The 12,566-nt window shown below is 37.2% G+C and overlaps 1 protein-coding gene and 1 pseudogene across 3 annotated transcripts in view; both read right to left on the reverse strand.

Annotated features, from left to right (window-relative positions):
- LOC116633113 (cytochrome c oxidase assembly protein COX16 homolog, mitochondrial) overlaps window positions 1-12,566 on the reverse strand; it is a 41,228-nt gene that overhangs the window by 12,502 nt on the left and 16,160 nt on the right. For both annotated transcript variants that reach the window (XM_032405435.1, XM_032405434.1), the window contains exon 3: window positions 561-623. In XM_032405435.1, the coding sequence (XP_032261326.1) occupies window positions 561-623 (63 nt within the window). The remainder of the gene's footprint in view (window positions 1-560; window positions 624-12,566) is intronic.
- Window positions 6,353-7,835, reverse strand: LOC116632563 (annotated as a pseudogene). The gene is made up of 2 exons (XR_004299472.1): window positions 7,806-7,835; window positions 6,353-7,075 (listed from the first exon to the last, which is right to left on the reverse strand). The product of XR_004299472.1 is annotated as a ubiquitin-conjugating enzyme E2 C-like (transcript).

Consider the following 12,566-nt stretch of genomic DNA (forward strand, 5'->3'; position numbering starts at 1 on the left):
TTTACATTCTTTGCCCATGTTCCCACTGACCAACTAAAATACTAAACTTTTCCATGTTGATCTGTAGATGCTGCTCATATTTAAATAAACTAATTCACCATGAAAAGATAAACAATATTTTTACAATTCCTCATTTAACTAGTGACTTTATATACATTATTTTGTTTTAGGCTGAACTTTTGAATATTTATAGATAAACTCATCAGTCTTTACTTTGAAAGCTTTTGAATTTTGTATCACATTTAAATCAACTTTTCTGACTCAAGACCACAAAAAAGAATCTCCATTTTTTTCTCCTAGTATTTTTAGCATTGTTTTTTTAATTTTTAAATTCTTGTTCCACCTAGAATTTATTCATTTTAATATGTGAAATAGAGATCCATCTTTATTTTCTTTTCAAATGACTACATAGTTAATTGTCCCAATACCATATTGTTTGGGGTAATTTTTTTCTGCACTGGTAATAATTCAAATTCACCTTAAGACAGAATCAGTCACTGACTAGTAAGACTGTTACAAAAGAGATTATATTAACATATAACATATATTAACATATGTACCTCATACTCTGATTCCAATGATACTTTATTCATTTTCAGTTTTTTTTCTAATTCAGGATCAATCTGTAGAAAAGAAAGAGGAGCCATAAGTTATTAAGTCTGTTATATGCAATTTGAATTTAAAAAGTCACATAAGGGATGGTTGGATGGTAAGGCAGATAACAAACGCATGACAAAATCTCGATCAGTCCAGTCGTGTAGTGATAACTAAGGTACTGCTACCACCACTACTACAACTACCAGCAGCTAATATTTACTGAGCACTTTTTATGTGCCAGGCATTTTGACATATACTCACAAAAACATAATTATGATGATGATCACAAGTAAAGATAATGGGACACAAGGAGTATGAATTACATGTTGAAGAGGAAGAAACTGGCTTTGAACCTTGGCCTTGTGCTTCCACAGTCCATGCTGTTAACCACCACCCTAAATGATGTTATTACATAAAAATACTAATAAATGTATGCTGCTCTTGAAAACAAAAAAGAACACCTTCAATACACCTGAAATAAAGAAGTGTCTAAGAAAATATTAGACAGGATTCCACAGTGGTAAATAGGAGCTGGTGTCATGTTATCTGTGTGTGGCAAAGTGTTAAGGAAAGAAGAATGTGATTGCAGAAGTCAATAAACAAAACAACAACAAAACTCAAATTAAAATAAATGGAATAGCTGAATAGTGACTGAATTTAAGACTAAATTAACACACTAGAAATGCAACCTGAGGATTCCATTAGAATCATGCACAAGAATTGGGATGAACGAAAGTAAAGCTGTGTTATAAAAGCTAGATCCACAAGTTCCAACACATGTCTATTAGGGGTTTCAGAATTAGAGAACAAAGAGAATGGAGGAAGGGATATAATTAAATAATTGACCAGTAATTAATTGAATATTTAGAGACACATGAGTCCCCAGATTGAAAAAACACAATAAAAAATAACCACAACAAAACAAAAACTGCCCATTCTTAATCAAATAATAGTAAAGCTTTAGAATATTAAGGATAAAAAAGAAAATCTCAAAACCAAAAAGAGTGAAAAGACTGTTTACTTACAAAGGAATATGGATTAGAAAAAAGACTGCTCATTAGCAACCTTGTATGGTAAAAGAAGATAGAATTATTTCAGTATTGCTATTGATGGAGGATTATTTTCAACCTCAGTTTTATTTTTACTGTTTCATCTTTTCTTCTTTCTTGACTTTTACTTGATTTTTTTCTCAATCAGTTTCGAGTGGTAGAGATATATACAAACGTATCAATAATTACAGTAAATATTAAACTCATCTATTAACTAGTAGAGATTTTCTGAACTTTAAAAAAATCCTGCTATACACTACTTACAAGAAATGCACTTAAAAAAGAATGAAAGCACAAGGTTGACAGTAGAGGGCTATAAAAATGATACACCAACAAAAAAGCTATGGGGATAGGGAGATCACTAAATAGCAGTATTTATAATGGATAAAACAGAGTTCAAGGCAAACTATCAAAAAGGCAGATTTTATATTGATAAATGGAACAATTTTTCAAAAATATAGAAGAATTATAAAATATCATGTGACTACATTGCTTTAAAATGTATGCATCAAGGGATGCCTGGGTGGCTCAGTCGTTAAGCGTCTGCCTTCGGCTCAGGTCATGACCCCAGGGTCCTGCGATCGAGCCCTGTATCGGGCTCCCTGCTCGGTGGGAAGCCTGCTTCTCCCTCTCCCACTCCCCCTGCTTGTGTTCCCTCTCTCGCTGTGTCTCTGTCAAATAAATAAATAAAATATTTAAAAAATAAAAATAAAATAAAATGTATGCATCAAAATGGATAAAAATAAACACATTTTTTTAAAGAGAAATGTTTTCTTTTTTTTTTTAAGAATTTTTTATTTATTCATTTGAGACAGAGACACAGAGAGAGAGACAGTAGGAGCCGTGGGGAGAGGGAGAGGAAGAGGGAGAAGCAGACTCCCTGCTCAGCAGGGAGCCAGACGTGGGGCTTGATCCCAGGACCTGGAGATCATGACCTGAGCCAAAGGCAGATGCTTAACCATCTGAGCCACCCAGATGCCCCTAAACACAAACATTCTAGAAGAGCTTAACATACCTTTTGCAGAATCTAATAGATCAAGCAGATTATATTAATGTGATTATTGAAAATATGAGTAAAATAATAAGATTTTTCTAATAGGCATATATAGAATTTTGAGCCCCCAAAATTTAGATTGCCATTTCCCCTCAAATACACACAAGATGTTTATAAGAACTAAACTTATTCTAGGGCAGAAGGGAAAACTAGGCAAATTCACATGTAAAAAATATTGTCATACATGCCACACTGACTATATTAAATAACACTTAAAATCACCTGATGTTAGCCAAAGGGCCAAGAAGTGGTAACATTTAAAATCAATAACAAAAAGATAACTGCAGGAAAAATCCAAATATATGGAAGCTAAAAAAGTTTTAAATTATATTAACATGTTAAAGAGGCTATAAAAAATGAAAATTACAAAGCATTTAGAAGTGAAGAGTGACCTTGTTGAACTATCTTATTCATTCTAATAGTTTTAATCTTCTTCAGCAGACAAATTTCTTGGTAGGCAACATTTCATCTGCACATGATCACATTTTCAATTCTTTCTTTCTAAACTTCATACCACTTATTTCTTTTTGCTGTTTGACTATATATGGTATAGGGCTATGACCTGCAAAACAGTACTAAAAAGTAGCTACAATTATGAATATTCTTTTCTTATTCTTGGCTTTAATGGGAATGCTTCTAATGTTCCTCTATTAAGAATATTTATTATGATTACGGTTAACAGAATTCAACAAAGTGGCTAGATTAACAGATAAATATCAATCAAAGTGCATGGATCTACATACAAAATCAATAGAGTTTCTTTACTCAAGTCCAATTAGGAAATGTCAGAAAAAGAAGAATCCATAACCAGAATAGTCTTATCTATTTAAAAAATTAAATCTATAGCTAAATACATTTAAAAAAAGAAAGACTGAAGCCCAGAAGGTGTCACTGGCAAATTGTATAAAATATTTAAGAAAGTAACACCAATTCTACACAATCTGTTCCAGAAAATAAAAAGGGAGGGAACCCAACTTATGTTATGAAGCCAGCATTACCCTAATACCAAAACCAGAATGTTGGGGAATTTTCCCTTCTTCCCTTCTAGGTTCATTGGCCGGCCTAATAATTGACATAAAACACATGAACAGGAGAAAAAAAAATTAATTATGTACGTATGGGAGACCCACAAAGATATGAGACTCACAGGTAGCCAGGCAATTGAGTTAGGAAATTAAATATCATTCTGAGCTAAGGAAAATGAGGTAGGGAACTAAGGTTTAAAAGGGGAGGAAGAAAATCACAGGAAGATGAAAAGACAAATGTTGGTAAACAAATGTCTACTATGCCATGCAGGTAAGTCTTTCTGGTATAAAAAGTTATATATCTGGTAAAAGATCTCTTCCTGGTACAGGCCCTCCATCTAAGTTGTTTTAGGCAGTTAAAGGAGAGATAAAAAGCTTTCCCATAGTCTGCTGGGTCTTCAGCTCAAAATAATCCACATGTCAAAATGGTTCATTTTGGGAGAGCATATCCTGCTCCCCCTCAAGACCAAACAGTAAGAGGAAAAAAACAAAAGCTAAAACCTGCAACAATCTCTACAGTAACCTCTCGTGGAAGAGAAAAAATATAGCTTTCAAACCAACAGAACAACAAATTAATAAAACATTATTAATCCAAAAGAGGACAAACAAAAGTCAAAAGAAATAATTGTAACAAATAGTGCATAAAAAAGTATATTTAAACCCAAATATATAAAAATTTACATTAAATGTAAATGGATTTAATGATCCAATTAAAAAGACTATTAAAAACATATATTCTGTTTATAAGAGATATATATTTAAAACCTACATTTACAGAAAAGTTAAGATTGAAAAGGAAGCTAAAGAAGCTATATTAACATGCAACAAAACAGCCTTTAAGGAAAAAAGCATTATTAGCAAGCAAAGTGTTAAGAAAAAGACAACAGGCCCAAAATGGAGTCACTTCTGCTAAGTATGTCACCAAACTGAAACTTAATATCTAACCTAAGTTCCACCCTCCCCCAGTCTTAACCAGTCAGTCTGGAATTTCCTGGTCAGAGTAGTGAGGTAAACTACCTGATTGTCCTTGTCTGTCCGCCCAAGAAAGATGAAATAATGTGCTCTTTCCTTGTCCCTGCTCAGAGCTCTTTTCCATTTGCCTGATGCATGAAACACTGAATAAAACCAATTTGATCTTTAAATTTATTGCTATTTAAATTTATTTAAATTTTGTTTTTTAACAAAAACTTCGTTACACTAAAACTCAAGTCCCCATGAAGATGTAATAATTCTGAAATTATGTGTGCCTAATATCATGGTGAAATGGAATCATAATGAGAGATGTTAGCACAATTTTCTCAGTAGCAGATAGAAAAAACAGATTTAAAAAGTCAACACTACAGAAAATTTGAGAAAACCCTACAAAGCTGACCAAATGGATGTATAAATTTTTAATATGTACCCAACACTGCCAGATATACATTCTTTCAAGCACACATTATTTATATATAAACTGATCATATGTTGGGTCATAAAACAAGTCTCAACAAATATCAAAGAATGAACTCATTGAAAATATTCTTTGATTACAATGCATCTAAGTTAAAAATCAATAAAAAATAATTAGGACAAGTAGCAAGATGGCGGCGGAGGAGGAGACCTAAAGTTCGTCTGGTCCCAGGAATTCAGCTAGTTATGAAACCATTCAGAACACCTACAAACTCAACAGGAGATCAAAGAAAAGAACAGCAGCAATTCTATGAACAGAAAAGTGACCACTTTCTGGAAGGTAGGACATGCAGAGAAGTGAATCCAAGGCGATATTTGAGAAGATAGACCGTGGGGGAGGGAGCCTCCGTCAGCCGCTACCTGCAAGTGATAGAGCAGCGGAGCACAAAATCGGAACTTTTAGAAGTCTGCTCTGCTGAGGGATGTCACTCCAGTGGCTAAGCAGGGGGTGGAACCCTCGCTGGGACAGTGTGGTCTCAGGACCCCCCAGGGTCACAGAAAGACCGGGGGTGCCTGAGTGCGCAGAGCTCCCAGGTACTGGAATGGGGAAGCCAGCTGCAGAGACCCAACAAGCGGCAGATCTGGGGAGACTCCCCTTCCTCCCCCAGGAGGAGCAGCATGGCAGTGCACCACAGCAATCTGCTCGGTTTGGAGACTCCAAACGGGGTTGTGTGCTAGAGATAGAAACGCTCGGTCACAGGCCGGGTGAGCTCAGAGTGCAGCCGGAGACCAGGGAGACAGGGGTGATTGACTGCTTTTCTCTGGGGGCTCACTAAGGAGTGGGGCCCCGAGCTCTCGGCTCCTCTGGGACCAGAGACTGGCAGGCCGCCATTTTCACTCTCGTCCTCCAAAGCTGTACAGAAAGCTTTCAGGGAACAAAAGCTACCGAGAGCAAACCCGCGCACATTACTTAGCCTGGCCCCTGGCAAGGGCAGTGTAATTCCGCCTCCGGCAAAGACATTTGGGAACCACGGCAACAGGCCCCTTCCCCAGAAGATCAGCAAGAACATCCAGCCAAGACCAAGTTTACCGATCAATGAGAACTGCAAAACTCCAGCGCTAGGGGAGTACAGCACATAGAATTCATGGCTTTTCTCCCATGATTCATTAGTCCTTAAAAGTTAATTTTTAAAATTTTCTTTAGTTTTTTCCTTTTCTATTTTTTTTTTTGTAAAAAAAACCCAATGTATTTATTTAATATATTCATCACAAGGGCTCAACCAGAGACTTAATTTAAAAAACAGAAACAAAACAAAAATGACAACACAGCTTAAGATACAGAGTCCTAGACAGAAATGAAGAGAAAGACTATCTAAGGAGAAAATAAAAAGACAACACAAAGAGAGAGGCTGGACAGTCAGGGATCTTGGCTGGAGACCTGCTTTGAGTAGGTTTCTTGCAGATACTTCTTAAAGGCTGTGGGGTTTTTCCAGAGCTCGGCAGCATGCGTGTTCAAAGGACTATCAATGTTTGGTTCTCCTAGCAGGCTCTGGATGGACAGCAGGATGGTCCCGACATCATACAGGGCAGACCACTTGTCCTTCAGGATGTCCAGGCAGATGTTCCCCTGAGTGTCCACATTGGGGTGGTAGCAGGGTGTGAGGAACTTCACCGTGGGCGCATTGTAAGGGTAGCCACTGGGGAACTCCAGGGAGAGCTTATACCTCAGGTCTTCATACACTGTGCCTGCTGCCCCATGGATGGTCCCCACCCATTTGAAAAGGTTGTCGGATTCAGGGAAGGCAGAGATGCCTTTGTCACCAGACATCATGAGGGTCATCAGCTCCTGCTGTATGTAGCCTCTTGCCCACGGGGCCCTGGGCGGCGCCCCCGCTGGGCTCGGCTCCTTTGCGGGCAGCGGCGACGCTAGCAGCAGCTGGGTCGCGGTTCTGGGAGGGATCCTGGGCAGCACGGGGAGGGAGACAGGAACTCGGAGAGCACTGCTGCAACTGCCTCCTTTTCTATTTTTTTAGTTGAATTTTTCTTCTTTCCTTTTTCAACCAACATCTTATCAATTCCTTTTTTAAAATCTTTTTTAATTTTCATTTTTACAGTCATATTCTATCCCTTCATTGTATTTAACCTTATTTTTTGTATATATATATGTTTTTCTTTCTTTAAGATTTTGGGATACAGTTTCTTCCAACAGACCAAAATATAACCTAAAATCTAGTATATGACTTTGTCCTAGTCTCCCACCTGATCACATTCTTTGTTTTTTTAATTTTTTTTGTTCTTTTTTCAACCAACTTCTTATCAATTCCTTTTTCAAAATCTTTTTAAATTTTCATCTTTACAGTCATATTCCATCTCTTCATCGTATTTGCCCTTATTTTTGTATATATATATGTTTTTCTTTCTTTAAAATTTTGGGAGGCAGTTTCTTCTAACAAGACCAAAATACACCCAAAATCTAGTGTGTGGCTCTACTCTATTCACCAGCCTGATCATACTCTTTTTTTTTTTTCTTTCTTTTCCCCACGATTTCAGGTCTCTTCTGTTTTGTTTAGTGTATATTTTTCTGGGGTCATTGTTACCCTTTTAGCATTTTGTTCTCTCATTCATCTATTCTTCTCTGGACAAAATGACAAGATGGAAAAACACCTCAAAAAAAAGAACTAGAGGCAGTACCAACTGCCAGGGACCTATCAAATCAGACATTAGCAAGATGTCAGAACTAGAGTTCAGAATGACGCTTATAAAGATACTAGCTGGGCTTGAAAAAAGCATAGAAGATACTAGAGAATCTCCTTCTGGAGAAATGAAAGAACTAAAATCTTACCAAGTCGAAATCAAAAAGGCTATTAATGACGTGCAATCAAAAATGAAGACTCTAACTGCTAGGATAAATGAGGCAGAAGAGAGAATTAGATATCTTAGAAGACCAAATGATGGAAAATAAAGAAGCTGAGAAAAAGAGAGAGAAACAACTACTAGATCACGAGGGGAGAATTCGGGAGATAAGTGATACCATAAAGCAAAACAACATTAGAATAACTGGGATCCCAGAAGAAGAAAGAGAGAGGGAGGCAGAAGGTATATTGGAGCAAATTAAAGCAGAGAACTGCCCTAATTGGGTAAGGAAACAGGCATCAAAATCCAGGAGGCACAGAGAACCCCCCTCAAAATCAATAAAAATATGTCAACACCCTGACATCTAATAGTAAAACTCACAAGTCTCAGAGACAAAGAGAAAATCCTGAAAGCAGCTCGGGACAAGAGGTCTGTAACCTATATTGGTAGAAACATCAGATTGGCAGCAGACCTATTCACAGAGACCTGGCAGGCCAGAAAGGACTGGCATGATATATTCAGGGCACTAAATGAGAAAAATATGCAGCCAAGAATACTATATCCAGCTAGGCTGTCACTGAAAACAGAAGGAGAGATAAAAAGCTTCCAGGAAAAACAAAAACTAAAAGAATTTACTATCACCAAACCAGCCCTACAAGAAATATTCTAAGCAAAGAAAGAGCCTAAAAGTAACATAGACCAGAAAGGAACAGAGACAATATACAGTAACAGTCACCTTACAGGCAATACAATGGTACTAAATTCGTATCTTTCAATAGTTACCCTGAATGTAAATGGGCTAAATTCCCCAATCAAAAGACAAAGAGTATCAGATTGGATAAAAAAACAAGACCCCTGGATATGCTGTCTGCAAGACACTCATTTTAGACCCAAAGACACCTCCAGATTTAAAGTGAGGGAGTGGAAAAACATTTACTATGCTAATGGACATCAAAAGAAAGCTGGGGTAGCAATCCTTATATCAGACAAATTAGATTTTAAACCAAAGACTATAATAAGAGATGAGGAAGGACACTACATCATACTTAAAAGGTCTATCCAACAAGAAGATCTAACAATTTTAAATATCTATGCCCCTAACATGGAAGCAACCAATTATATAAGCCAGTTAATAACAAAATCAAAGAAACACATCGACAATAATACAATAATAGTAGGGGACTTTAACACCGCCCTCACTGAAATAGACAGATCATCTAAGCAAAAGATCAAAAAGGAAATAAAGGCTTTAAATGACACACTGGACCAGATGGACTTCATAGACATATTCAGAAAATTCCATCCCAAAGCAACAGAATACACATTCTTCTCTAGTGCCCATGGAACATTCTCCAGAATAGATCACATCCTGGGTCACAAATCAGGTCTCAACCACTACCAAAAGACTGGGATCATTCCCTGCATATTTTTGTACCACAATGCTTTGAAACTAGAACTCAATCACAAGAAGAAAGTTGGAAAGAACTCAAATACATGGAGGCTAAAGAGCATCCTACTAAAGAATGAATGGGTCAACCATGAAATTAAAGAAGAATTTAAAAAATTCAGGGAAGCAAGTGAAAATGAAAGCATAACTGTTCAAAACCTTTGGGATGTGGCAAAGGCGGTCCTAAGAGGAAAGTATATAGCAATACAAGCCTTTCTCAAGAAACTAGGTCTCAAATACACAACCTAATCCTACACCTAAAGGAGCTGGAGAAAGAACAGCAAATAAAGCCTAAGCCCATCAGGAGAAGAGAAATAATAAAGATCAGTGCAGAAATGAATGAAATAGAAACCAAAAGAACAGTAGAACAGATCAACAAAACTAGGAGCTGGTTTTTTGAAAGAATTAATAAGATTGATAAACCCCTAGACATAAGCCTCTTATCAAAAAAGAAAAGAGAAAGGATCCAAATAAATAAAATCATGAATGAAAGAGGAGAGATCACAACCAACACCAAAGAAATACAAACAATTATAAGAACATATTATAATGGATGCATTCCTAGAGATGTATAAACTACCAAAACTGAACCAGGAAGAAATAGAAAACCTGAACAGACCCATAACCACTAAGGAAATTGAGGCAGTGATCAAAAATCTCCCAGCAAACAAGAGTGCAGGGCCAGATGGCTTCCCAGGGGGAATCCTACCAAACATTTAAAGAAGAATTAATACCTATTCTTCTGAAACTCTTCCAAAAAATAGAAATGGAAGGAAAATTTCCAAACTCAATTTTATGAGACCAGCTTTACCTTGATCCCCAAACCAGACAAAGACCCCATCAAAAAGGAGAACTACAGACCAATATCCCTGATGAACATGGATGCAAAAATTCTCACCAAAATACTAGCCAATAGGATCCAACAGTATATTAAAAGGATTATTCACCACGAACAAGTGGGATTTATTCCTGGGCTGCAAGGTTGGTTCAACATCCACAAATCAATCCATGAGATATGATACATCAATAAAAGAAAGAACAAGAATCATATGATCCTCTCAACAGATTCAGAAAAAGCACTTGACAAACTACAGCATCCTTTCTTGATTAAAACTCTTCCCAGTGTACGGACAGAGGGTACATACCTCAATATCATAAAAGCCATCTATGAAAAACCCACAGCGAATATCATCCTCCATGGGGAAAAACTAAGAGCTTTTCCCCTAAGGTCAGGAACACGGCAGGGATGTCCACTATCACCACTGCTATTCAACATAGTACTAGAAGTCCTGGCCTCAGCAATCAGACAACAAAAAGAAATAAAAGGCATCTGAATCAGCAAAGAAGTCAAACTCTCACTCTTTGCAGATGATATGATACTTTATGTGGAAAACCCAAAAGACTCCCAAAAACCCAAAACTGCTAGAACTCATACAGGAATTCAGTAAAGTGGCAGGATATAAATTCAATGCACAGAAATCAGTGGCATTTCTATATACCAACAACAAGAGAGAAGAAAGAGAAATTAAGGAGTCGATCCCATTTATAATTGCACCCAAAACCGTAAGATACCTAGAAATAAATCTAACCAAAGAGGCAAAGGATCTGTACTCAGAATACTATAGAATACTCGTGAAAGAAACTGAGGAAGACACAAAGAAATGGAAAAATGTTCCATGCTCATGGATTGGAAGAACAAATATTGTGAAAATGTCTATGCTACCTAGAGCAATCTAGACATTTAATGCAACCCCTATCAAAATACCATCAACTTTTTTCAAAGAAATGGAACAAATAATCCTAAAATTTGTATGGAACCAGAAAAGATCCCAAATGGCTAGAGGAATGTTGAAAAAGAAAAGCAAAGCTGGCGGCATCACAATTCTGTACTTCAAGCTCTATTACAAAGCTGTCATCATCAAGACAGTATGGTACTGGCACAAAAACAGACACATAGATCAATGGAACAGAACAGAGAGCCCAGAAATGGACCCTCAACTTTATGGTCAACTAATCTTCAACAAAGCAGGAAAGAATGTCCAGTGGAAAAAAGACAGTCTCTTCAACAAATGGTGTTGGGAAAATTGGACAGCCACATGCACAAGAATGAATCTGGACCATTTCCTCACACCACACACAAAAAATAGACTAAAAATAGATGAAAGGCCTAAATGTGAGAGAGGAATCCACCAAAATCATTGAGGAGAACACAGGCAGCAACCTCTTCGACCTCAGCCACAGTAACTTCTTCCTAGACACATTGCCAAAGGCAAGGAAGCAAGGGCAAAATGAACTATTGGGACTTCATCAAGATAAAAAGCTTTTGCACAGCAAAAGAAACAGTCAACAAAACCAAAAGACAACTGACAGAATGGGAGAAGATATTTGCAAATGACATATCAGATAAAGGCCTAGTATCCAAAATCTATAAAGAACTTATTAAACTCAACACCCAAAGAACAAAGAATCCAATCAAGAAATGGGCAGAAGACATGAACAGACATTTCTGCAAAGAAGACATCTAAATGGCCAACAGACACATGAAAAAGTGCTAAACATCACTCGGCATCAGGGAAATACAAATCAAAACCTCAATGAGATACTACCTTACACCAGTGAGAATGGTTAAAATTAAGAAGTCAGGAAATGACAGATGTTGGCGAGGATGCGGAGAAAGGGGAACCCTCCTACACAGTTGGTGGGAATGTAAGCTGGTGTAGCCACTCTGGAAAACAGAATGGAGGTTCCTCAAAAAGTTGAAAATAGAGCTACCCTATGACCCAGCAATTGCACTACTGGGTATTTACTCCAAAGATACAAATATAGTGATCTGAAGGGGCATGTGCACCCCGATGTTTCCACAATAGCCAAACTATGGAAAGAGCCTAGATGCCCATCAACAGATGAATGGATAAAAAAGATGTGGTATTATATGATCCAGCAATTGCACTCCTGGGTATTTACCCCAAAGATACAAAAGTAGGGACCCGAAAGGGTACGTGCACCCCGATGTTTATAGCAGCAATGTCCACAATAGCCAAACTGTGGAAAGAGCCAAGATGTCCATCAACAGATGAATGGATAAAGAAGATGTGGTATATATATACAATGGAATATTATGCAGCCATCAAAAGGAATGAGATCTTGCCATT

This window comes from Phoca vitulina, unplaced genomic scaffold (genome assembly GCF_004348235.1).
Source record: "Phoca vitulina isolate PV1807 unplaced genomic scaffold, GSC_HSeal_1.0 scaffold7, whole genome shotgun sequence".
In the NCBI taxonomy this organism is placed as follows: domain Eukaryota; kingdom Metazoa; phylum Chordata; class Mammalia; order Carnivora; family Phocidae; genus Phoca; species Phoca vitulina.